Source organism: Dromiciops gliroides, chromosome 6 (assembly GCF_019393635.1).
Source record: "Dromiciops gliroides isolate mDroGli1 chromosome 6, mDroGli1.pri, whole genome shotgun sequence".
Classification (NCBI taxonomy): domain Eukaryota; kingdom Metazoa; phylum Chordata; class Mammalia; order Microbiotheria; family Microbiotheriidae; genus Dromiciops; species Dromiciops gliroides.
This window is the reverse complement of record NC_057866.1, coordinates 259092443-259119465: the sequence shown is the minus strand read 5'-3', so window position 1 is coordinate 259119465 and position 27023 is coordinate 259092443. Positions and strand designations below refer to the sequence as shown.

At 41.3% G+C, this 27023-nt stretch overlaps 1 protein-coding gene and 1 long non-coding RNA gene across 3 annotated transcripts; one reads left to right on the top strand and one right to left on the bottom strand.

Moving 5' to 3' along the window:
- Nucleotides 1-145: 145 nt before the first annotated feature.
- On the top strand, nucleotides 146-25335 carry LOC122730643. The gene is made up of 3 exons (XR_006353523.1): nucleotides 146-278; nucleotides 24153-24271; nucleotides 25219-25335. It is a non-coding gene; the product is annotated as an uncharacterized LOC122730643 (long non-coding RNA).
- CXCL9 (C-X-C motif chemokine ligand 9) lies at nucleotides 10713-20521 on the bottom strand. 2 transcript variants are annotated; one of them, XR_006353522.1, is made up of 5 exons: nucleotides 20422-20496; nucleotides 18650-18776; nucleotides 17674-17770; nucleotides 14070-14229; nucleotides 11504-11517 (listed from the first exon to the last, which is right to left on the bottom strand). XR_006353522.1 is itself a non-coding variant. In XM_043969838.1 (4 exons), exons 1-4 carry the CDS (start codon nucleotides 20483-20485, stop codon nucleotides 14125-14127), a joined length of 393 nt encoding a protein of 130 aa, XP_043825773.1. In that variant the 5' UTR covers nucleotides 20486-20521; the 3' UTR covers nucleotides 10713-14124. The 2 variants fall into 2 exon arrangements, 1 of the variants encoding a protein (XP_043825773.1); XM_043969838.1 differs by having other exon boundaries at nucleotides 10713-14229; nucleotides 20422-20521.
- Nucleotides 25336-27023: the final 1688 nt, after the last annotated feature.

Here is a 27023-nt window from a genome sequence, read left to right as displayed (position 1 = left end):
GCCATCTTTCTTTTCGTCATCCGCAGACGACGGCAAGTCCCGACGGCCAAAATTCCCCTTTCCTGGGAGTTCATTATCGGCTAGGGCAAGGCAGTTCCTCGGGGGAGGGGAGGGGAGGGGCGGGGCAGGAGGAGGAGGGGGAGGAGGGAAAACACTTCACTGTTTATCCGTAGAAATGCCGAAAGATCTAAGGGAGCCGCCAGTATGCAGAATCAAAGAGAATTAATCAAACGTCTATTATGGTGAGGACATTGGACTGGTGATGGCGAAAAACAAAGGTACACAGCCCTTGCCCTCCTCAGCTTGTTTAGCAGGGGCAAAAGTCTCAGGGACTAAATGCTTGACAATTGCAAAAACTTTAATTAAAAAAAAAGTCTCAGGGACTAAATGCTTGACAATTGCAAAAACTTTAATTAAAAAAAAAGTCTCAGGGACTAAATGCTTGACAATTGCAAAAACTTTAATTAAAAAAAAAAGTCTCAGGGACTAAATGCTTGACAATTGAAAAAAATTTAATTAAAAAAAAGTTGTACAGAGGGCAGCTAGGTGGTGCAGTGGATAAAGCACTGGACCTGGATTCAGGAGGACCGGAGTTCAAACCCGGCCTCAGACACTTGACACTAGCTGTGTGACCCTGAAATAAAGAATGAAATAAATGAACGCCTGTCTTAAAAAGTTAAATGATAATGGAATCATTTTACAAGTCAGATTCTCATAGTTCTTTTTAAACTTCAGCCTGTTATTGACAGTGTCAATATCAGGTATCCAGTTCAGATAAAGGTAGAGCGGCAAAGGGTATGTAAAAACTCAAATTTGCTGAAGTTTCATATGAACTACGGGTTCCTAATTTGATGTTCTTCTTGTAGCTCTGACATCAGGAGGGCGAACCAATTCATCATTCCACCAACAATGTATTAGTGTCCATATTTGAACACCGATCTCCAGCATTGACTATTCCCATGCTTTGTCCTATTTCCATCCTTTGTCAATTTCCTGGGTATGTGGTAAAACCTCACAGTTGTTTTGACATTAATTTCTCTTATTATTAGTCACTTAGAGCAATATTTCTTATAATCATTGATACTTTAAAGAGGTTTGTTCAAATCCTTTGATCATTTATCCATTGGGTACTGGTTCCTAGTCTTATCTTTTTGTTAATTCCACATATATCTTGGACATAAGACCCACATCAGAGATATTTGAGGCAATGATTTTTCCCCCTCTTGTTCCTTTTACTTATTTCCTTCACTGAATCGATTTTGTTTATTTTTTTCCCTGTCCATATTCCATTTTTCATCTGCAGTAACATATAAATAGGTCAGGATGGAGTTACTTCATTGAATGTCATACATTTTTCCAGTTTTTATTCAACTTTGACCTTTCCTCTAGCCAATCAGTGCGGTCTCAGTGTACAAACCACAGGTTCACAAATAGCTCCCATATCAGTGACAAGTTCTTTTCTGCTTGTTAAAATTCAGTTGCATTTAAAAATGCTATTCATGACACCTGCCCATTTTTTTTTTCTTGAAGAAAGTATGAGACACAGGCAGGAGGGTTCTGAGTAGTGTACAAGCCTCATAAAGGGAAAAACTTCAGTTTTACTATACTTGTAACTGTCCTGTGATACGTTAGCAAATGGATACATTTAGGAAATTCAAATAACAGCTGAGAGATCAAAAACTAAACATTTTAAAGCACCACAGAAGGCAGAACTCTGAAACTTGTGTGTGTGTGTGTGTGTGTGTGTGTGTGTGTGTGCGCGCGTGCTCGAGCGCGCAATGGGAGTTAAGTAACTTGCCTAGGGACACACAGCTAGTGTCAAGTGTCTAAGGCTGAATTTGAACTCAGATCCTCCTGAATCCAGGGCCAGTGCTTTATCCACTGCACCACCTAGCTGCCCCAAGCATAATTTCTAAGCTATTTAACTTCAATTTGTAAAACTCCCAGGTCAAAGTTTCTCATTTCAAAAATGCACACCAATCGAAAATTTCTTTCTAAATTGGTTTGCACTTAAGAATCAGGTCATTTAAACTGAAAACTACAGCCCATTTTTAACTTTGCTTTGAAATTTCACTTCAAATTTACTACTTTCTAATTGGTAAAATGACCTTCCTCTCTTAGTTGTAAACAATAAATCTGTCACTCTCCAAGGGAAGAGTGATAAAAAAATAACATTCGCAGTTATGTTCTTAATTTCCTTAAAAACAAATTCTAAAGAATTTTAACTCAAAATCACTAGAATGGGGGCAGCTAGATGGCACAGTGGGTAGAGCACTGGCCCTGGAGTCAGGAGTACCTGAGTTCAAATCTGGCCTCAGACACTTAATACTTACTAGCTGTGTGACCCTGGGCAAGTCACTTAACCCCAATTGCCTCACTAAAAAAAAATCACTAGAATGTTTCAGCATTTATAAAAACATTAAAACCACAATTTGGAAACTCACAGTAGAGAAACTATGTTTTAATCTTTGCTTGGTCTCTATTTGGTTTATGACGCCATGAATTTCCTGCACACTTAGTTCTCCTGTATTCTCTTTCTTATTTGTGTTCCTTCTCTGTTTTCTAACCTACCCAGAATTAAAAGACAGATTCTTTCTCAAGAAAAAGTTTTCTTTTTACTCTTGCTTTTCAGGCTGATAAAGCCTCAGGAAAAAACTAGTTTGACTTTCAAACAGATAATACAAGACAAACACAGAGAAGCATTTCCTGGTAAAACCTTCCTTCCTCACTAGAGATTTATGAGGATTAAATCCCTGCTAGCTTGTTGAGCTGTTTTAAAGCTCCATTCTTTTAAGCTCTCTGCTGAAGCATACGCTAGAAAGTTACACAGATGGAATCTCAGTTGTTTACAAGTGGGTTGATATTCTCAGTTTGGTCACTAGATGTCTCCAGAGACCATGCTATAGATACAGAATCACAGAAAAGCTGATATACACTTGTAGTGGAAATGCCTAGGGAAAAAAATAGGCTATGTTTTGATTATCCCCTTTTTATACAACTGAGAAAACAAGCTTCCCTACCCCTTCATGGGAAATATTCCTTCATATAGGTTTGGGAAATGCAAGAAAACAAAGAACAGAGTTGGGTAGGTGGGGAAGACAATGCAATTAATTGATTATGGGGTGGATGGCATCATGAGGGTGGGGACAACATGACTGGTTTCATCAAAGAAGGAATTGGGGGTTCTTGTTGTAATTGGCCTTTTCAAGGAGTTTAGGAGTTTCAGGAGAAAAATGGGATGAAAGCAATGAGGGATGGATGAATCAAGTGACAGTTATCGTGGCCAGGGGAGACATAGGCATTTTTGTAGACAATAGGGAAGCAGCCAGTAGACAAGGAGAGATGAGAGATAATCGAGAGAATGGGGATGATGGGAAGGGGGCAATCTGCTGGAGAAGATGAGATAGAATGAGATGATTTGTGCATGGAGAACTGCTTGTCTTGGCAAGGAGAAAAGTTACTTCTTCGTGTGAGACATAGGTGAAAGAGGAGATAGTGACAGGAGGCGTCTGGGTGACATGGGATGAGAAGTAGGGGAGAAAAGGGAACTCGATTTTTTCAATGAAATATAAGGCAAGATTCTCAGCTCAGAGAGTTGGAGGAGGGGGAACTATGGGAAGTTGGATTGAGTGAATCTCAAAGGGAGATGACTAAGTAAAGATGATAGAGAAAGACAACCTAGTTGAGGCAACAGGGAGCAAGGACTATTCACTCCAACCAATTGAGTCAGGGGAATGAATAAACGTACGACAAGTATTGGAAAGGGAGACCAGGGAAGTTGTGCCATCAGTAGCGATCTAGGTTTCAGGGAGAGCCAGAAGATGAAAGGAGTAGGAAAGGAAAAGATTTAAGATGAAAGCAAGTTTGTTGCTTATGGAGCAAAAATTTCATAGTGCACAGCTTTGGACTGGGCCATTAGAGAGGTTGAGTTGAGGGGAATAAGGGATTAGGTAGTGGGGGACAAAACAGAATTTGGATGAGTACAGCTAGGGGCTCAGAATCAATGGGTTGGAAAAGGTATGACAGGGGTAGTGAGTTAATCATTGACAGATGAGTTCAAGTCAGTTTTCATCATCCATAGGGGTTTGGCCTCAGGGGAGTTCAGAGCCTTAGGCATTTCAAGTGGGCAATCAGTGCTGGAAGCTGAAGGAATGGGGTTACTCTCCTTCCCCGAGAAAGGAGACCAAATTGGAGATTCAATGGAATGGCCTTTGCCCTCTTCCCTGGAAAGGAGAAAAATTGTGTTTATCCTTTTCCTGAGTGACTTGGGAATCTCAGTTGACCCAACGCAATGGAATGTCATTTGTCCTAGAAACTAGAGAGGAGACCTTCTTGCAAAGAGGCTCTTTGTAGATGTGCCAACACTGGGAGCCTCACTCTCCTACTGAGGAGACAGGCAACCCCCAAGCAATGCAACCAGTACAAACTGGGAAGGCAGGTAAAGGACAAAGGTTGCCAACTCCTGTGGCCTCAGACTAACCATGCCTGCCTAGCCAGAGTGCTAGCAATACTAACCCCAAATTATCTGAAATCTCTGGGCTTTTGAAGATGAGTATACTTTCCTCTAAACATTTATCCTTTGGTCTAATTGTACCACAATCCCCAACCAATATCTCTACTCTCTCCCACCACTTTGATGTTGGCCCTGTTCCCCCTCCAGAAAAAGACTTTTTTTTTTTTTTTTGTGAGGCAATTGGGGTTAAGTGACTTGCCCAGGGTCACACAGCTAGTAAGTGTTAAGTGTCTGAGGCCGGATTTGAACTCAGGCACTCCTGACTCCAGGGCTGGTGCTCTATCCACTGTGCCACCTAGCTGCCCCCAGAAAAAGACTTTTTAAGAATGAAGTATGTTGCTTTCATTTTTAATGTGTTCTAATCAATATCAAGAATACTTTTTCTACATTAATTTATATAATCATTGCACATAGATATTTATGATTCATCAGACCATCTTAGATGAATCAATATAGGTACCTTTTGCAATTCCTCGCTAAAATCTTTTTTTAAGGGACTATAGGTATTGATTAAAAGTTGGGGTTTTGGGGCAGCTAGGTGGCACAGTGGATAGAGTACAGGCCCTGGATTCAGGAGGACCTGAGTTCAAATACAGCCTCAGACACTTAATACTTACTAGCTGTGTGACCCTGGGCAAGTCACTTAATCCCAATTGCCTCCCCCCCAAAAAAAGTTGGGGTTTCAAAGTGTCTGGATCCTTGTGGAATGCCAAAATTATCATATCAAAAGACAAGATTTTGGAATCATAGCTATTTTTCTTGACATTTCAGCCAACTTATCAATTGTTGCCTGGGAAAGACTGAATTTTCTAAATTTTTATTCCAATGTTCCATTGTAGATGTAGGAATCATCAACATAGGGGTGATAACTAAACCTATGGATGTTGATGAGATTATCAAGAGAATGCATGGAGAAAGAAGAGGGCCTGGGACAAAGCCTTGGGGTACAGCCCCCATTAGATATGATATGTGTGGTAGCAGCCTCGTAGGCCTGGGTCCAGTTAGAGATGCTCTGCCCTGAGGGGAATATTCTGACCATAGAGAAATAGGATTGATCAGCTTGCTGGCGTCAGTTAGAGAAGTAGTTAATTAATCAGACAGTGGTTCGTCCCACAGAAAACAAAGCAGCCACCCAGGAAGCTGGGCGCCTTGAATTTACACCGTGAGCTTATTGGGAGACAGTCATGTTTGCGATGTGATTAGGACCAGGGAGTGAGAATAATCTCAATTTAGGATTGTAACATATTTATTACTTTATGTATCCCACTCCCCGAAAAGTCTCCTCCCCCCCCCCCCACTCCCTTCTCTACTCTATAAAATTGTCATCTTCTCCTTTGTTCTGGGAGTTGAAGCTTAGACTTCTTCTCCCGGCCACACCTCTATGTGCCAAATAATAAAAACTTTTACTTAAATTCTGATTGGAATGTGTGTGCGAGTAATTCCTTGATAGAGGAATATTTTCATAGCCAATTTAGCGGTGGCAATATGGATGATGGTGCAACAAAGGAGAATGAGTGATCAGACAAACGGGAAGAGACCAAGAAAGCAGTGTCAAGAAAACCCATAGAGGAGAGAGCGTCCAGGAAGAGGAGTCAACAGTGTCAAATATTCCAGACAAGTTGAAAACGGTGAGGACTGAGGGAAAAAAAAGCCACATTAGTTTTGGCATTTGAGAGATCATTGCTAACTTTAGAGATGTTCTCAATTGAGAGTTAAGGTCAAAAACCAGATTTCAAAGGGTAGGCAAGCAAATGAGAGAAAAGTAGAGTCAGTGAAGATAGTTCTTTCCAGAGGTTTATCTGTGAAAAGGAGGAGAAATGGAGGATGATATGTTAAGGGGTTGGTTTTTTATTTGTTTGTTTGTTTTAAGCATGAGGGAGACCTGGAAGTGTTTGTAGGCAGTAAGAAAGAACCCAGTAGATGGGGAGAAATTGAAGATTAGAGGGACTGTTTGTGAGAGCAGTCTACAGGAGAACACTAAAGGGAATGGATTCTAGGGAACACATAGGGGGTGACATCAATAAAGGCTACTTCTGGGGGCAGCTAGATGGCACAATGGTTAAGCACCGGCCCTGGATTCAGGAGTACCTGAGTTCAAATCTGGCCTCAGACACTTGACACTTACTAGCTGTGTGACCCTGGGCAAGTCACTTAACCCCCGTTGCCTGCAACAACAAAAAAAAAAGGCTACTTCTTTTTCTTCAGAGACTGTAGTAAAGGCAGAGATGAGAGAGCATGATGTTAAAGCACCTAAATGATCTCTAAGGTGCCTTGTAGCTCTAAATCTATTATTTTGTGTTTGGCTATATGTGGATCGTCTAAGAATTTTTTTTTTTGTAAGAGGAGGCATCTAATTGGCTGGGTATTTGAAGAATAAAATGATGGGGGAAGATGGGGACAGTGAAATAAGAGAGGTAGGTAAAGGCTTTTTCCCAGCTCTCTTTGTAAGAACTATCCTATTTGATTCTGAATTAATTTTGGAAGGGGATCAAAAGAACAGTAAGATCAGAGAATCAGAGAAAGAAATTGAATGTAGTTGTATCTACTTCTCTAACATGGTCTAAATGAAGTAAACAGTGTTGGGTTTAGAGTCAGAGGACCTCTCTGGCCTCAGTTTCCATATTTGTAAATTAAAAGAATTGGACCTCTAAGGTCCCTTCTAGCTCTGATTCTTGAGTACTTACTGAAGAGAAGAAATTCCACTTTTGCTAAGAGTTGAACATTAAAAGGAACTAGCACTAGGGGGCAGCTAGGTGGCACAGTGGATAAAGCACCAGCTCTGGATTCAGGAGGACCTGAGTTCAAATCTGACCTCAGGCACTTGACACTTACTAGCTGTGTGACCCTGGGCAAGTTACTTAACCCCCATAGTGTTGAATAAAGCTGTTCCAGCTTGGTGTCAAAGGATCTGGGTTCAAACCTTACCTGTGCCAATGTGCCACAAATTACTTAACTTCTTTGGACCTCGGTTTTCTCATTTGTAAATGGTGGGGTTGGACCAGATGGTTTTTAAAGTCGCTTCCTGAATTAAATTTACGATCCTATGATCTGAGTCGCTCTGTTCCAGGACGACGATGACAAAGAGGATGGGGGGGGAGGGGACGACCAAAGTGGGGAACAGAGTGAATATATAGAGAACTCTATTTTCCAGAAGGGCATATTTTTCCTTCCTTTTCTTTGGAAAGGGAGAGGATGCTTCTTTCCTGTGCTTCAGTCTCTCCATGATCTAGCTCAATTAATAAATATTTATTGAGTTGAAAAAAAAAAGTGTTATTGAGGACCTATTATCTGTTGGCACCAGGCTAGATAATGAGACACAAAAGAACAAAGGACATGATCCCTTACACACACACACACACACACACACACACACACACACACACACACACACACACACACACACACGAGTAGTATAGGAAATATTTGTGATTTTTTCCCCCTCCGTTTTATAGGTTTCTTTGCAAGTGCAGCTCCCAGAGCCAGTTTCAATTCAGAACTAAGCTTGCAGGCGGTGGGGAAACATGCCACCAGGTGGCGCTCCTTCCTTGGTCATGTCTCAGAAAAAGGCATGGTTAATTTCAGGTGCAGGTATTTCAACACATTTTTAAAAAACAACAGCAATAATAAGGGCAGCATGGATAGTATCCAGAGTGGTGAACTTGGAGTCAGAAAGGCTGAGTTGAATACTGCCTCAGATACTTACCCTCCACCTCTCTATAAAATGAGAAGTCGAACAGTTCTGGACTTGTTGTTGTTTGCTCTTCATTTTCAAGGAGGACCAACAAAATCATGGGGTGTAGATGTCTTGACTCATGGGTAAATTGGCTTTAAGTGAGGTAGAGTTGCAAAAAGTCATCACCCTCAGTTTCTCATCCACAGTCACTGAAGTCCAGTTATTGGACAAAAGTCAAAGACGGCCTGGGGTGCAGTAGACACTGGTGTCTTTGATGTCTGACCAAGCTCTAAGCACTCCATGGTGCCTTCATGACCATTGGAACAAATTGTTCTCATCTGCCCATTTTTACAAAGTCTTCACATGCTTGGGGTAGACATCCCCTTAACTCACTGACAGGTTTGGGGCCTGTCAAGTGCCCTCAAGCTGGTTTAGCCTGTCTGCCCAATTGGTTGTTATCAGGGTGTGACCACTGCTGTGCTACAGCTTCTTGGATCCACATGGAAGAGTTGACTGAAGGTAGATGAACAGCCCTGAAAGGGGCTCAGCCAGCCCTCCCACCAGAGGTCCTAGTCTTCCTGGAACATCCTTTACACCCCTACAGTAGGGGCTGTGGTGGGGCTACAGGCAATCAGATGTCTGCACTACGTCTGACATGAATCTGATCAGCCCCTGGAGTTGAGGGCCCCCAGATTGCTTAAGGAGGGGAAAAGAGATCCAGGTCAGAAAAACAAGTTAAAGCTTCTGTACCCATCAGTATTGGAAGTGGACCCATGAGTGACCCCTGTACTTCCAGTCTAAGGTAAGATAGGGAGACCCAGTCTCAGAAAATAAAACAAACACACACAAAGAAATCGTATATCCAGCTTTCTCAAAACCTCTGCAATTCCTACCACTCCTCTTGGCATCATCTATTATAAATGTAAGTATCCATCATCATTCATCAAATATTGTCTTCTATTAAAATGAAAATTTACAAAATGGAAAAGGGCTAGGAAGACCTTGGAGAGATCAAACAATTGTTGAATTGAATAACTCTCAATTGTGTGCTTCTTAGTAATATTCTCTCTTTTTTATCCTTCTAAAGGCTGGAAAATAAAGCCTATATCATCATGTAATAAGGAAAGCAATAATGACACTGTCATATTCCTTATAAAGCCTTCCCCCCCCTTTTTTTTTTACTGAGGCAATTGGGGTTAAGTGACTTGCCCAGGGTCACACAGCTAGTAAGTGCTAAGTGTCTGAGGCCGGATTTGAACTCAGGTCCTCCTGAATCCACGGCCAGTGGCCTTTTTCCTCTTTTTAAAGAGCCTTCACACAGTTTTTGCCTTACATCTGAGAAAATTCTTCATGGAAGAGGTTGTGAGGCTTGCATCAAGGCCTGGATTCAGGAGGACCTGAGTTCAAATTTATGTGGGAGGCAAAGAAAGGGTTAACAGAAAAACCTAAGACCAGAACTCTAATTTAGATCTAAACTCCAAGACGGGTTATAACTTACAGATCCCAGCTCCCAAAGCGATTAATGGATAACTTAAAGACTTGGGCCTTCATTAATACAAGTCAGGGCCTAGGTTCTTGTTCCCCACATTAATCAGCACTCATAACAAGAACAGAAAGAGGCAGGTCATAGAGACTTAAACTATAACAAAGACATAGAGACAGGCTATAGAAATTCTAATTGATAAATGAAAATATTCAGAAACTAGGCGTGGGAGTGAAAAGGTGACATGCACAGAAAAGGCCACATTTGTCCCCAGATTCACCTTATGGTGGGTAAACCCCCAAAACACACCTCCACAGAAAAAGGTACCTGCCTTGGGGGTTGGCCTAGGACCCCAGGAAGTCCAAACTAGGATAAGCCTTCCTGTGAACCTCCCTAAAGTGGAGATTATTATAATGAGACTGATAATCAATTTATCCATACTATATATATTTTCTTTCCCTATTGGAGAGATACCTTTCCATGATTTTTTTCTGGTTCTCTCCCTGTGGTCAACAGTCTTTCAATAAAATTTGGGAAAACCGAGTCACTAAGTCTTGTAATTCTTTGGGAAGCCTCACAATCAATCTGATCACCCTAATTCCATCCCACATCAAAATCACTCAGACGGGCAGCTAGATGGCACAGTGGGTAGAGCACAGGCCCTGGAGTCAGGAGTACCTGGGTTCAAATCTGGCCTCAGATACTTAACACTTACTAGCTGTGTGACCCTGGGAAAGTCACTTAACCCCAATTGCCTCACTAAGAAAAAAAAATCACTCAGACACTTGACACTTACTAGCTGTGTGACCCTGGGCCAGTCACTTAACCCCGATTGCCTCACTAAGAAAAAAAAAATCACTCAGACACTTGACACTTACTAGCTGTGTGACCCTGGGCAAGTTACTTAACCCTCATTGCCCCGCAAACAAAACAAAACCATTTATAGAAAGAAGGTATGTATAGTCAATGCATTACCAAAATCAAGAAACTTATGATTCTGCTAATGATTTGCTTGTTAACATATTTATTTTCCCAATACAGCAAATATATTTCAAGATACAGACTATATCATATAAGTGGTAGTTATTCTATCTAAAAATTCCAAAATATGGTGCTCATTTTTTCTGCTTAATAAGCTGTCTATAGCATATATTTGTGTGTGTATTATATGAGTATAGTTGACAATGCTGTTTTACTTGTAGTTATCTCATTTGCTTCTCAGAACAGTCTTGTGAGGTTGCTGCTAATATTACCACACCATTTTATAAATGAGGAAACTGAAATTCAGGGAGGTTGTGATATGTAAGCATTTGAGTACTTTGCAATGAGATAAGATAAGAGATCTTTTCTTTTATAAACAAATTATATGAAAAAATGGGCTACCTGCCCCCAAATTATGAAAGCAGTCAGGTTGTCAAGGGACTTCTTGCCTCTAAGAGTAGCTCTAACATATTATTTGGACAAAGCCAGTGAATCACTCAAAATTTAATCCAGAGGAGGACAGAGGGGGAAAAATAAGGAGAAATTACATTTACTTTTATTTTCTGATCTTTTGAGCAAAATTTTGCAAAGTTCCTCCCCCTCCTATCCCATTCACTGCCCCCCTCCCTTTTCTGTTGGCTCCCCAAGCCCTGCAGGAACCACGTGTCCTCTAGCATGGCCTCTGAAAGAAGGACCCATGGGCCTCTAGTGCTGCTAGAGCATCACTGTCCATTCCCCTCTTCCTCCAACCATCACAGAGGCAACAGAGGCAGCTGCTCTCTTTGTTGTGCTCATCAGTGAAAGCAGCTGCTTGAAACTTCTCAAAGGGCGGATGGTGCTTGCTGATGCGAAGTGGCTGTCCAAGAGCTGATAGGATATTGGAAAGTTCTCAACTTAATAGCAAAGTGGATATAAGCAAAACTGAGAATGAAATTCATATATATATCTCAACTGAACTTTCTTAAGTATCTTGGGAGATAGTACCCCAGATCACATGGATCAGAGGCTACATTTCCTAGGGATGCTATGAGAAAGACTGCTGCCTAGACAATGGAAGACTGGACCAGAGGAAGGAACAACCTTGAAGATCTCTTGCAAAGATCCAATCATTCTACATAATATGTGTGTGTGTGTGTGTGTGTGTGTGTGTGTTATGTTATATGTTCCTCAGACCTAGCAGGAGACAAGTTAACACTGATGAGACACGGATAGGTGGTTGTAACACGGGAGTTGGACTCGATGACATCCAAGTTCACTTTCAGCTTTTAGTCTATGACGCTACGCTATGATCTCTGTTGTTTAAGGAGCTTCCAATGTCTTCGAGGAGAAAAATGAAACAACTAGAAGACAAGGAAGTATCAACTCCTGTGGCACTAACTTCAAGCACAGCGAGGTTCTAGAAAAGGGAGGAGCTGGGGTAGATAGTCACGAAAGGCTTGGTGGAGGACCTTAAGACTTTAACTGAGGTATACAAGATTGGACAGGTATTGGCTAGGGTGGGGAAGCAGGTCATTTGGGGCATAGGAGGCAAAAAGTGGATAAAGGCAGCAGGCGGGGATGAGTGCTGTGGGTTTATTAGAACAAGAGATGCTGGATGAGTTGGGAGACAGGAAAATTAGTTGGAACAGAGTGTATAATATTGGAGAACATTATGCTCAGATAGATGATATCGGGTCAGAGTATAGATGGCCTGCAAAGCCAGAGGCTGGTATATTTCTGGTGGTATAACTAACTCATTTATGTAAGACTCGAAGGTTTTGCAAAGTGATTTCCTCATGGTGACCCTGAAGGAGTTATGGCTTGTCTTTCCAATTGGGGGAGCATGTGAGAAATTTTAGGCCCAGGTGATGTCCTGGGATTGTAGGATGTCACTGCTTTGTCAATCCCCCAAGCTCAATCAAGTCCTTTCAGGTAACCTGTTATTTATATACGATGTTGTCCCATCACTCCAACCATCCCAATACCCACTTTCAGAGGAGAGTTGCTTTAGTTGTAAACTCCTTGAAAGGTCTTTTTTTAAAAAATTAATTGTATTCCCTGACACACATTTATTGGATTGGATTGGATTTTTAAATGCTAGGGGAAGCTCGAGAAAATGAGATTCAGCCCAAGTCTTTCAGCCTAAAAGTGACTATTCTCTCCCAGGCTGTGAATTTTCTGAGGCAATGATTTCTTTCACAAAAAAGACAGAAAACAGATCTCAGGATATTTGACTATATTTGCCCCCTGATGTTTCTAGGAGGCTTATGATAAAAGGGGAGCTTTCCCTTTCTCTCTTATCTACATATATGCACAATAAGTCATTTAAAAAAATGACTAAGCTTTTATTGGCCAGTAGGTTTTCTCAAAATATTAAAGGTTTGAAAGGGGTAATGAACATCGAGAAAAATCACTACATCCTTAAAACCCCAAGGGTCTTTTCCAAACAACTATAGAGGGCAAAGAAAGTGAAGGGGTTAACAGGCTCCAAGGAAACTTATTTTCCCCTGGATTGGAAAAGAAGAGAGAAAGAAGAATAGAGTTCACCATTTCTCTTCCAAGTTCACTTTGGGACAGCAAAGTCGGCCACATCTGCTTAGTTGTTATTCTCAGCAATCTGGGAGCCCATTTTGCCCCGATGTCACATCCTTCAGTCCAACGTAGCACCTCTTTCAGTAGATCCTTCTGCTTACAATGCCTTCTTCCTTGTTCCCACAAGTCTCTTTGTCCTCAAGATCAGGGTCAAGGTGAATATCATAGCAGGTTCCTGAGTCCCTAACTGCTACCAAGTCAAAAGGAGGGTTGTATACAACCCTTGCAATTTTTGTGAGACATATAGATTGTTTTAATTAGTCCGCCATAGGCCAAAGTAACTCAACAGCATCCAGCTATTGGGTAGGGAGGAAGGAGAAAAGAAATGAATTAAGCCCTAGTCATTCTATTGGGCATGAAATGAAATGCCCAGGGATAGGAGCTAGGAGATAGTCAAGGATTGAGTCAACTAAATTGGACTTCATGGGTGGCTACCTGTCATATGGGCTGTATAGCAGGCAAATGCAGGGATATTTCCCCCAGCAGCTTCTTAGATGACATATGTGTGCACGGGAGAATCTTTGTCAGTATCAGGGTATATGTGTGTATGTGTATGTGTATGTGTATGTCCATGTATACATAAATGCAGACATTTTATTTTCTCTCTGTAATGTGTTTTGATTCTCTTTGTTGTGATCTTTCATCAACTTAAAGAGGTCATTGTTCCCCATCGAGGGGCTCCTGTCTTTTTCCTCATTACACATTGTAGACTCTAGACTGAGAAGTGACTGGGTTTTCTAAGATAACATCCAAGAATCATTAATATTTCATCATCATGCTTAATATGTCTGGTTGCCATAATAGTTAAATTTTCTGATACATTTTTAACACTTAGAATTTTTCTTAACTTTTTTTTTTCTTTTAAATGTTTGAACTCGAAAGACTTGTTGACTAAGTAGCCTCTCACACAGTCTTCTGTATAGGAACATGTTGAGTCTTTTTGGCCTTTTCAGCATTCTTGATTTGTCGTTTTTTGTTTCCTGCTTTTGGTTTCTTCTTTTTGTTCCCCTGAAAGGAAAGAGGAAAGAAAATAAAAATGAGTTCTTGTTCTCTTAATTTTTTTTTTACCATACTGAATTAAATTTGGATTTTTGAATATGCTCTTTTTTCACCTTAAAATTATGGTTTAAAGATCTGTCTCAATAATTCTCATCAACTAGCTTGAAAATACATTAGTGGGAATTTACATGCCATTAAAAAAGCTTCATTTTTTTTTGTGGGGCGATGAGGGTTTAAGTGACTTGCCCAGGGTCACACAGCTTGTAAGTGTCAAGTGTCTGAGGCTGGATTTGAACTCAGGTCCTGTGCTTTATCCGCTGTGACACCTAGCTGCCCCCAAAAGCTTCATTTTTAAACCTTACTCCACAACCCAATCTGAGTAGGAAATTTGCTCCCACGTCAACTTGAGTTGGTTCCTTTGCCTCTTGAATTTGTTTTCAATCTATAAAGTAGGGGCAGTGATGACAAGTAATGATTAGTACAGGCAGAGAGTTTGATTTCTTTGAAGAGTATCCTTTTGTCCATGTCCAAATCAGTTGGTTGCTGAGAGGAACATGAAATGAACTGTTGTGTAAAGAAAAAGGGTTAAAGCAAAGTCTGATATTACCTAAAGCACTGCCCCTTTCCTATGTGAACAGTTTGGAAACTGAAAGAGGGCAGAAAAGGGATTTTTGTATTGAAAAAATTGATAAAAATTCATGTGTAAAGAAAAAATTTTCTGTTTAAATGGTAGAACAGATGGCTCCAAGAGCCAAATGGGGATTTTAGAGGACCTGTTTGAGGACAGGGAAATGACCAAGCCTTCAGAGTACTGTGGTCCCACCCTACTTTATTTTTTTAAAAAAAAGATGTTAAAATTCACAGTGTTAAATGAAAGAACTGTTTGGAGATGAGGAAATGATTAAGGAAGGACTCTTGGTTTCACAATTAATTGAGCCCCAAAAGGTTCTGATTTGAGCCACTGAGTATATTTAAGAAGTCAGTGGGAGAAGAGCAGAAAAAACAGGCAGAAGGAGCTGAGTTAAAGAGAAAGCAGAAGACAATTAGGAGGGTATTGCTGATTGGAGGGGAAACCTCTCTGGTTACTCTCCACTCTCTGTATCTCTGGTTGGATAGGGAGAAACAGAATGGAAAAGACAGGTTGTACATCCGCTTTGCTGTTAGAAGAGACTTGAGGGGCAGCTAGGTGGCGCAGTGGATAGAGCACCGGCCCTGGAGTCAGGAGGACCTGAGTTCAAATCCAGCCTCAGACACTTAACACTTACTAGCTGTGTGACCCTGGGCAAGTCACTTAACCCCAATTGCCTCACTAAAAAAAAAAATAAATAAAAATAAAAAAAAAAAAGAAGAGACTTGAGAGTGATTTGGAAAGAAGGAGCAACCTATTGAGTGAAGAAATGGCTGGGCTTTTTGACATTACCCAGACAACCAAGCAGAGGAGCTTTGCAGCTCTCTGCTTCAAGGGCACTTCTTATCTGTGTAATAGTATAATGCTACCTCAGAACTCTTTTTAGGGTGAGAATGAGTTAAAAGAGCTTTTCTCTGACTCATTAGTTTGAGAATAGAGAAGGAACAGATTTGCCCAGCAGGAGAACAGTGAGGACTTGAGGGGGATCGGCCAGCAAAGAAGCAGTTTTATGTGGTACAGATTGTTCCTGAACGTATCAAAAACACTGAGGCCTGTAGTCCAGAGTTGTAAGTGGCATCTGCTAGGTTTCTGTAATTATGTGCCCATTTACCAACAGGAATTCCATGTGCATTGATTGGTAGGAGGTGATGCTGGCTTATGGGTAACTAATGAATTGATTGTTCATGCATCTCCTTGTATTAAATGAGTGTAATATGCAGATTATTATTGATTTTACCCTATTGTTAAGTAAATGTTTTCTGTTTAAGAGATAATGATGCCATCACTGTACTTGATTTTGTATAGCTCAGAAGCATACCAGTGTGGGCTCAGGAGCTACAAAAGGGTTATCCCTAGGACCCTGAGAGAGTTTGAGTTGTAGTTGTATGGTGGTGGTCCATCTCAGGGAACCCAGACTTAGCAGGGTGAGGTCAGGTTAGGGTGAGTGGACTAGCCCAAAGAAAGAGTGAGTGGCACAATGGGAGACTGCCCCACACATATGCTTCATTGATATCACCAGTTGAGATCCTAAACTATGATTTCATGGGTACAGTGAATCTCTCTACCAGTGTTGGTCATCAAGAGTTTCTTGGTGACTTAACTACTCCCAGCAATGCAGTCATCCAAGACAACCCCAGGGGACTAATGACGAAGCTTACTATCCACCCCCATAGAAACAACTTATAAAAAGAGCACTTGTGGATTGTACATATATAACCTGGTTGCTGTCTTGTGGAGGGGGGAGGAAAGGGAGGAAGGGAGGGAGAAAAATTTGGAACTCTAAATCTTATGAAAATGAATGTTGAAAACTATCTTTACATGTAACTGGAAAAAATAAAATAAATGTTTGTTGCAAATAATTTTTTTTAGAGTTCAGAATAAAATTTTTAAAAAGAAAAAATAATAAAATAAGAGTTTCTTGTGCTATCGAAAGGTTAAATGCCTTGCCAGGGGTCACCTGGGCAGTATGTGTCAGAAGTGGGACTTGATCTAAAGTCTTCCTGATTCCGAGGTCTGTTGTATAACTCTTACACTGCACTTCCCCTCAATATCTTTAAATAATACAAATATAAACTATTATTGTTCCTTTTACTGACTTCCTTATATGGGTATTTGGAAAAGATAGTAATGGTAAACTTTGAACCAAAGTTCACTTCATATACCCTATGTGGCAGCCAAAACATCTTGTTTGGGGAATTTGTTGTTCCCCAATCTTTTCTCCTGCCTTCTTCTTCTACCTCTTTTGGGCATGCCTGAGAGTTCTCTGTTAATCTTTCCCTTCCTTCAAGATATAGCTAAAGTGTTATTTTCTTCTCAACTTTTGTTTATACAAGCTTTACAATTTCAGATTTTTCTCCCTCCCTCCCCTCCCTCCCCCCTCCCCTAGACAGCAGGTAATCTGATATAGGTTATATCTATATATCTCTATACATATACATATAGATATAGAGATATATTTTTTTCATGTATAAGGTATTTTATTTTTTCCGTTACATGTAAAGATAGTTCTCAACTTTTGTTTTAAAGTGTTACTTTCTTTATGTAGTTCCTGATCTTCCCAATTTTGTGATCTTTCATTCTTTGAGACTCTTTATAGATTCACAGAATTTGATCTTTGGTGTTCCTTTAACCTCCCAATCACAGAATACTGTGCTTGGGACAACTGGCCTATAACAGAGGGTTAGCTCTTCTTGATGCCAGTTTCGTCTCTAACATTAAGGGTTTGAGTTGGTGACTAAGCTAAGTGGATTTCCACCCCAACCTCCATATCCATGACCCTCACAAGTATTATTTTTTAGGGGAAAGAGAGAGGAATGGTATTTTACCTTGCTATTCACCATTTTCTTCCAGGTTTTTACCAAATTTTTCACATATGGAGAATCCGGGTCCAGACATTTTTTCATCCCATTCTTCAGTGTGGCACTGCCAAGAGAAATATCAAAGTGAACCCTTTCTACCTGTCCAATGACCTAAGGGCTCTCCATCACCCATACTCTGAGCTCTTGGTCAGGAAGTCATTCTGTTCCCACTAGAGTATCCAAGGCTCTTACAAGCCATGATGTTATATTGCCAGAGATGTCAAGTGACTTGTCCAGGGGAAAGTTCTGGGGGAAAATTCCACCATTCTACAATGTTTTGTGTTTTCCTATCTATGTACAGAATAATAATAGTAACAGAAGCTAGCATTTAAACAAACCTTAAGGTTTACAAAGCACTTTACAAATACTACCTTATTTTATCCTCCCAACAACCCTGGGAGCTTTACTATCATCCTCCCATTTGATAGATAGGGAGACAAAGGCCAAGTGACTTGCCCAGGGTCACACAGCCAGTAATTATCTGAGGCTGGATTTGAACTCAGGTCTTCCTGATTCCAGGCCCAGTGTCCTATCCACTGTGCTACCTAGCTGCTTCATGCCTTCACTAGGGCCTAAGCTCCTTGAGGATAGGGCTTGTTTTGTTTTTGTCTTTGCATCTCCGGCACCTAACCCAATGCCTGGCATGTAGTAGGTACTTAATAAATCCTTATTGGATTCATCTGAATTGCCTCTTATGGGGCAAGGTCACTTGTGTTGACACAGTAAGTTCTTCTTAAGCACCTACTATGTGCTAAAAGATCCCTGCCCTCAGGGAGACCACAGTCTAATGGGAGAGACACCATGCAAACAACTACATACAGGATAAATTGGCAATAATCAAGAGAGGGAAGGCACCAGAATTAAGGGGGATTTGGATCCTTCATCTCACACCAAAGAAAGTTACAGTTGCTTCCACCAGCATTTTAGGTGGTTTTTCACTCACATGATCTCAGTGTTTGAACATAAAGGACCTGGAGGAAGCTGCTCAAGTCTCAGTATGGTTCTTTTCTGGATCCTGCCTTCACTGACATCGATGCAGGAGCAGCGTCCTGATTTGGAGACCAGGAGTGCTAAAGGAGAGAGACAGAGCCCAGCAAGTGAACATTAGGCAGTCTGCTGTCTCAGTTTAGAGATTCAATCAAGATGGTTTAGACTTCAGGTGGAGAATATGCATATATTAGTATGAGAATATTAACCCCATCACCCCAAGGTGACCTAAGCTGAGAAGAGATCCATATTATGCAGAGTGTAGTCCAAGATGAGCAACAAAGGATGTGCAGGCCATGTAGGCAAAAAATTCTGCAGGACCCTTGACTTGGGCAGAAGAGAGTTGAGATTGTTTGGGTTAGAAAGCTTGACTTTTAACAACCAATCACAACCCCATCTTGCCTTGGCATACTTTTTATCACCTTTTTTTTTTTTTTTTTGGTGAGGCAATTGGGGTTAAGTGACTTGCCCAGGGCCACACAGCTAGTGTTAAGTGTCTGAGGCTGGATTTGAACTCAGGTCCTCCTGAATCCAGGGCCAGTGCTTTATCCACTGCGCCACCTAGCCACCCCCACCTTTATTTTCAATTACATCCCTCCCCATCCCCTGCCCAGGAAGTAATTTTTTTAACAAAGAATTTTTAAAAAAGGAAAATGAAAAAAATTAGTTCAGCAAAACCAACCAACCAGCACACCAACCTTTTTGGAAGCACATATAATATTTCAAACCTATATTTCCCCATTTCTGCAAAGAAGGGAGAGGGGGATATTTTATCCAGGGGCATTGGTAGTGTTTGAAAGTTCTATCACATGTCATTTCTTACGAACCTCAGAAAATTCATAAAAGATAGGTAGGTACTGATTGTCTGCCACCTCAGGGAAGGGTGGAGGGGAGGGAGGGAAAGAGGGATAAAAATTGGAATCCAAAACTATAAATAAAAATGTTTATTGTTTAAAAAAAAGATAGGTAGGTAGAACAGGTAAGACTACTCCTATTTTATAGATAAGAATACTGAGGTCCAGAGGCCAAGTGCCTTGTCCAAATTCACATAATTAATAATAGATCAGAAGGTACACATCCAGGGTTCAGTTGCAGGCTTAGCTACAACAATAAAGCTTTCTTAAGAGTCCATTTTGGGGGGAAAAAAGAGTCCATTTTGGGAAGAGCATTGATCACTGTCCTAATGGGACATGTAGGTGGAGCAGTAAATTGAGGGCAGTGCTGAAGTCAGGAAACCTGAGTTAAAATCTGGCCTCAGATACTTCCTAGTTTGTATGACCCTGGGCAAGTCACTTAACTTCAGTTTACCTCAGTTCCCTCAACTATAAATTGGGAGTCATAATGTTACCTCAAATGGTTGCAAAGATCAAACGATTAATATTTGTAAAGCGCTTAGCATAATGCCTGGCACATAGTGGGCACTTAACCAATGCTTATTTTCCCCCTCCCTTATGTAGCAAAGTTTGATAGGCAAGTAAGACACAATACAGATACTATTATGTTACAGACATTTGACAGCAATGAGTCTGGCGCTCTTCCCCTAGACCTAATCATAACATTTGACTTTGCAGATAGCTGTGCCTTTGGACATTTAACATTCATCAAAACAGAGAAGCCTCAAACACCAACTCTCACACAGCACCATTCATTATAGGCATGCTAGACATTTAAGAGGAATTCTCAAGGACTAATAGTAAATCACAACTTTGGTTTCAGTAATCTTTTTACCTTGAACTCCAATCAGGGACAGGAAGATGATTCCCCAAAGGAAGGCAATATGGCTGCTCTTCATAATGGTGCCTATATTTCTCCCAAGGTAAAAGAGTTTCTCCTGGGCCTGATATTTATCTAGAAAAGCTTTTTCTTCCCTTAACACTGATTGGTCATTTATTGAGATGATCCAGCTAAGTTTGCCATAGTTTCATTATTGTAGGGGAAATCCTAAACCACAGATCCAAGGGAGTTTCTCATGTACTTTAGTTATCTTTCACATAAATGGGTGGTTTATAGTAAGGGAGGTGAAACTAAATTGGAGAATTCTTTGCTGTACACTCTGAGAAAGAAGTAGATTATACTTGTTATAACTATTTGCCACATAATGTTTTTGAATGAACAAAGGTTCCCACACAGAGGAATAGGACATCTTTCATACCTTCTTAAAATATGTTTTTATATATTCTGGTTCTTTTCTTTTTCTTTTTTTTTGGGGGGTGGGGGGTAGATTTATTTATTTATTTAGAATTTTCCCCCACCTTACATGTAAAAACCAAATTGTAACATTGATTTTTAAAACTTTGTGTTCCAAATTCTCATCCTTCCTCCCTATCCCCCTCTTATGAACTCATGCAATTAAATATAAGTTATACATGTGCAGTTATGTAAAACATAGCAGCCAAAAAAATTTAGAAAAAGGAACTAACAACAACAAAATATGCTTTCATCTGTATTCAGGTACCATCAGTTCTTTCTCTGTAGATGGATTGCATTTTTCATAAGTCCTTCAGAGTTGTCTTGGATCATTGCATTGCTGAAAATAACCAAGTCATTCGCAGCAGATCATCTTACAATATTGCTTTTATTTTGTATACAGTACATTTCACTTTGCATCAGCTCATGTAAGTCTTTCCAGGTTTTTCTGATAGCATCCTGCTCATCGTTTTTATTTTTTTAAATAGTGTGATGTTTAAAATCTAATGTGTGTGTCCTTACCTGCCCCCCAGCCCCCAGTATGTGTGTGGGAGAATTAGCTAAGGTTTACTTATAAATTCAGCAACAGTTTAGGCTTTTAAGCATTTATTAAAGTATATTTGGGGTTAGCAAAGAGAGAGAGAGAAATCTGCCTTCACCTACCTATCCAAGAGTGTGAATTTACGGAAGTTAGGGAACCTGGCTACCTTCTTCCTTCTTCTGCCACCAGAAGCTCCTTTCTGAATCAAAAAGACAGTTTCCCCCTTTGTTCTAGTGGAAGCTTCCTGCAGGACTGGAAGGGGGTAGTCCCCACACACAGCTCCAAGCTAATTGGCTAGTAGCATTGATTGACATGACTTACAGGTGGTTCTCACAAAGTCTTTCTCAGCAGGGGGTGGCACCCTGGTCTCACACTCCTCTCTGTGCTTCATAAAGAAAGATCATTTCATGAAGATCAATTACACGAAGCAATAACATTACAGATACTTATGGCCAACAAAGTAAAGGGAAGGTAAAGAGAGAAAAGAAATTGAGCGATGCATTAACAGAGGCTAAAGGGGGCACTCCCCTTTAGCAAGTGGACATTATAAACAGTGTATACAATAGGGAAAAGGAAAACAGGAAAATGTCCATTTAAGTCTTTGGAAATCTTTTCTCAGATGATTCTTGGGATGTCCTCTGGGTGTAGTTGTGGAAAGTCTTTCAGGTGTGGATGCTGATGATCAACTAACAAGTCTCAGCTGTAGAGTTTTGGGTGTGATTGCAAAGTCTCTCAGGTGTTTCAGATACTGGTAATCAGCAGGAAAGTTTCCTATAAAATTGATCTTAACACACCTTTAAATAGCTTTGCCAATAACCAAATCAAACGATGAGACTTCTCTAAAACATGTCTAAGAAAATTCAGAATCTTTTAGATTTAGAGACAATTTGTTACACATGAAACATATAATAAAAATAAAAATTGAAACATTCTCTAAAACTTAATATTACTACACTGAATATTCAGTTTTGCTGGGTAGGTGATTTTTGGTTGTAATTCCAATTCCTTCGCCCTCTGGAATATCATATTCCATGCCCTCCGGTCCTTTAATGTAGAAGCTCCTAGATGTTGTGTTATCCTGACTATGACTCCATAGTACTTGAATTGTTTATTTCTTCCTGTTTGCAATAATTTCTCCTTGATCTGGGAGCTCTGGCATTTGGCTGTAATATTCCTGGAAGTTTTCATTTTGGGATCTCTTTCAGGAGGGGATCAGTGGATTCTTTTAACTTCTATTTTACCTTCTGCTTCTAGACTATCAGGGCAATTTTCCCTGACAATTTCTTGGAAGATGATGTCTAAGCTCTTTTTTTGATCATAGTTTTCAGGTAGTCCAATAATTTTCAGATTATCTCTCCTGGATCTATTTTCCAGGTCAGCTGTTTTTCTAAGGAGATATTTCACATTGCCCTCTATTTTTTCATTCATTTGGATTTGCTTTATTGTGTCTTGGTTTCTCATAAAGTCATTAGCTTCCATTTGTTCAATCCTAATTCTTAAGCAATTATTTTCTTCAGAGAGCTTTTCCATTTGGTTTTTCAAACTGTTGACTTTTTTTCATGACTGTCCTGCATCTCTCTCATTTTTCTTTCCATTTTTTCCTCTACCTCTCTTACTTTATTTTCAAAGTCCTTTTTGAGCACTTCTATGGCCGGAGACCAATTAATATTTTTCTTGTAAGCTTTGGATGTAGGAGCTTTGACTTTGTTATCTTATTCTCAAAGTGTATTTTGATCTTCCTTGTCACCAAAGAAAACTTTCTATGGTCCACATTTTTTTCCCTGTCCATATTGCTAGCCTATATCTTAACTTTTAACTCCTTCTTAAAGTGGGTCACTGCTTGCAGGATGCATTGTCCTAGGCTTCTGGTGGTCCCAGATGGTACAATTTAAGGAGATGTAGGTTCTCCACTTGCCTGGTCTGTGGTCTAGTCTGTAAATAGCCCCAGGCTTACTTGTTCTTTAACCTGGAAATAAAATTCTGTTTCACTGTGGTTGCAAGCTCCAGGTGAGCCTGTGTCTCTCCCGAACATGGGGGTACTACAAGTTAGAAGACCTGTGTTCAAATTCTGTCTTTGATACATACTATCTGAGTGACCTTGGACAAGTTACTTAAGGAAGGAAGCAAATATTTATAAAGCACCTACTATGTGCCAAACACTATGCTAAGTGCTTCATAAACTTAACCTTCTTTGGCTTCATTTTCCTCATCTGTAAAATGAGAGTGTTAGACTAGCATAGTTTTCAAGGTCCCATTTAGTGCTAAACTTACTATTCTATTGATTTTATGCATACTTATTTATTGTTTTCATGGTTTCCCTCTGTAGAATAATGTAAGATCCTTGAAGGCAGGGATTGTTTACTTGTCCTTTTGCATCCCTAGCACCTAGACTAGTTCCTGGATTTTTTTTTTTGGTAGGTGGGAGTGGGATATCACTTGGTATAGAGAACTAGTGATGGAGAAGACCCTCTGAGTTAATATCTATCAGCTCTTGCTCTATAGTTGATAGTCTTAGAGGCAGCTGGGTGGTAGAATGGTTAGAGTGCTGGCCTGTAGTGAAGACCTAAGTTCAAATCTGGCCTCAAACACTTACTAGCTGTGTAACCCCGAGCAAGTCACTCAACCACTGTCTGTCTCAGTTTCCTCAATTGTAAAATTCGGATAATAATAGAGCCTCCTGTTAACATGGGCTCTGTAATGACCACACTATATGCTGAACTTTCCTTCACAGGGGACAGGACAATGGAGTTGCACAACAACCAGTCAGTGAAGATTTCTGAGGCTCAGAGCTGCTTGAAGTACCAGGGATCCTTTGTCAAGTGAACTCTATCAAAATTTGGAGCTGCCTGGGTGAGAAAAAAGATGATATTTGGACACTTTTCAGAGCCCTAAAGGCAGAGTGAGTCTGGTTTCAGGCCCTACATATTTGTTGCCCAAATTTCCCAGCAGGGGGCCTGCCTGGCACGTGGGGGTCTGGGGAGCTGAGGCTCCTGGGCCTTGGGCCCGAGCAGGGCCTGGATGGGGCCTAGGTTTTATGGGAGTCGGGCTGGGCTGGGAGTTCACTTTGAGGTGCCTGAGGTGATCCCCAGGTGATCCCCAGGTGACCCGATGTCCAAACCCCAACTTAAGTTTTGTTTCTTGACAAGTTATGTATGGTTCTATGTGTTCACACAGTCCTGTTCTAGTGAGGAATGGGGACATTCTTGCCCAGAATAAGGTTAAGGCCTAGTGCTGCAATCTGATTGGTCAGCTGGTATCACCTGATGGGTTCTTAGGCTGTTATTGTTATTCTCTATAACTAACAACTGAAGTAACTGAAATGTAAATAGGGAGATAGTAAAATACCTTAACATGATTGGTCAGGAGGGACCCCTTGAGGGGTATAAATAGAGGTGTAATGATTGGAATGACGCCACCTGCTGGAGACTTACTGTAGAAAAGCTCTGCCATGAAGTGAAGGTCTTTGAGGGCAAGACCAGGAGTCTTTTCTTTGGCATCAGGAAGTGACATCTACTTGTGGGGGGAAGAAGGGAGGAACCTGGTGCTCTGACTGGGTCTCTTTCCTGGGGACTCTGGCGGAGAGTGGAGCGAGAAATGTGCTCTCCCTTTAATAGATAGATGAATGTAAACCTTTCTCTCTTTACCAAATTCTTATTCTCCTTAATAAATGCTTAAAAGTCTAACTCTTGCTAAAGCTTATAATTTATTGGCGACCATTCATTAGATATTTTAGACAGAATAGCTAGAATTTTAGCCCTTAACAGAGGTGAGGGCCCTCACTTCAGTGTACTCTCTAGCCCATTCAGAAGAGTACCCATCTTCGAAGATGAATAAAGACGCCTTCACCCACCCTCTGCTGCCTGCTTGGATTCTTTGAGCTGCGTTTCTAACACTGGAGCTGCCTGAAACCACAGAACCAGCCTTGAGCAGCCTCGGGCAGAAGCTGCAGACTCAAGACCTTCCTCAGGACTTTGTAAGTGTCCCGCTGCCTGGTGTATTGCATCCACAGATGTCTTCTCCTGCCAAAGTCACTGGAAGATATGTTATCCACTCTCCTCCGAGCAGCTGAGAATTCGCGCTCTCTGTCTCTGCTCTTTTGCCAGATCTTCTCTCCCCCACAAGCTTTTCTCAGACAACAAACACTTTGTAATCTGTGATTTGACTGTTTCATTTCAGGTCCCTTTATGGGTCTTAATGACGCAGAATTATTCTATGTTCTAAATCAGAGGATATTTGTACAAGTGATTAGCACAGGGGCAGCTAGGTGGCACAGTGGATAAAGCACTGACCTTGGATTCGGGAGGACCTGAGTTCAAATCCAGCCTCAGACACTTGACACTTACTAGTTGTGTGATCCTGGGCAAGTCACTTAACCCTCATTGCCCCGCCAAAAAAAACAACCAAACAAAAAAATCCAAAAGTGATTAGCACAATGCTTGGCACATAGTAGGTCTTACACCCTGTTACATTTTGATTCACCCGACAGATTTTTTTGAACGTCACAATGGTACTGGTAGTAAGTAGGAGCTTTACAAATTATGGATGACTGGTTGAATTCCTTTGGAAGTACTTCCTATTTGTCATGGTTCCAGCTGCAGTTCATTTGTTTTGTCCTCCCCAGATTTGATCCAGGACACTCCTCTTGGCGAGGCAAATCTTGCCTCTGATATTTATTGGTTGTGTGACCCTGGGCAAGTCACCTCTCCTCTGCCAGCCTCAGTTTCCTCCTCTGTAAAGTGGGGATAAATGAAAGTCAGCACCTTCCAGGTTGTGAGCATCAAAGGAGGTAACACCTGGAAAATGCTTTGCAACCCTCACAGAGCTATATAAATGCTACTATTATTACTATTCTAAGCAAGTCCCTTTGAGGGAGTTGTCAGTCAGGCAGATGTTGACTGAGCACACCCAAGAGGCCGCAAGTGTCAGGGTCAGTCAGGGCAAAGTCCACTGTCCAGGAAGGGGGCATCGGTTGGAGTGAGACCAACCGAATACGCCCTGAAGAGCCCCAAGAGGCAAATTGGAGACAGACTGAGCATGCCCAGAAGGGCCCCAGGGGGCAGATTGGAGACAGACTGAGCATGCCCAGAAGGATTTCTGGCGCCAAGGCTCACAGAGCATGCTCCAAAGTGGCTCGAGAAGCTTCCAGAAGCTTGAGGTTGTTTGGTTGCCAAGGTGCTGAGAGGCGAGGCGAGGCCACCCTTCCAGAGCCACCGCTGAGCAAGGACGGGGGAGAGGGGTCGATGAAGGTACGATAGGCTTTGGGGCAAACAAAGGCCCCTCCCGGCCTCACCCATCCCCCTCCACCCCTTCCGGAAGGGCTCTCCCCACCCAGGAGACGGGGCCTTCCGGCACCCAGTGGGGGGCGCCCTTTTCTCGCCCCCGCCGGGCAGGCCAGACCTCTTTTATTGGGCCTGTTGCTGAATCAGTGCTGAAGGGGTCTAAGTGGACCCCAGATCCAGCGGAAGATACTAGTTCTGGTTTGAGAACGCACTGAAGGAATGTGTCTCACCGGGGAAAAAAGATAGAAACCAATTAAGTTTTATACCAGCTTGTTAAAAGTCAGTGCGGGGCCAGCTAGGTGGCGCAGTGGATAGAGCACCAG

Excerpts from the sequence above, each read along its gene's own strand:
- CXCL9 (XM_043969838.1), bottom strand. The coding sequence starts at position 20,485 with ATGAAGAGCAGCCATATTGCCTTCCTTTGGGGAATCATCTTCCTGTCC. Across the intron at positions 18,777-20,421 it reads GTCCCTGATTGGAGTTCAAG|CACTCCTGGTCTCCAAATCA; the intron begins GTAAAAAGATTA and ends TCTCTCCTTTAG. Across the intron at positions 17,771-18,649 it reads TGTTCAAACACTGAGATCAT|TGCCACACTGAAGAATGGGA; the intron begins GTGAGTGAAAAA and ends TTCTCTTGGCAG.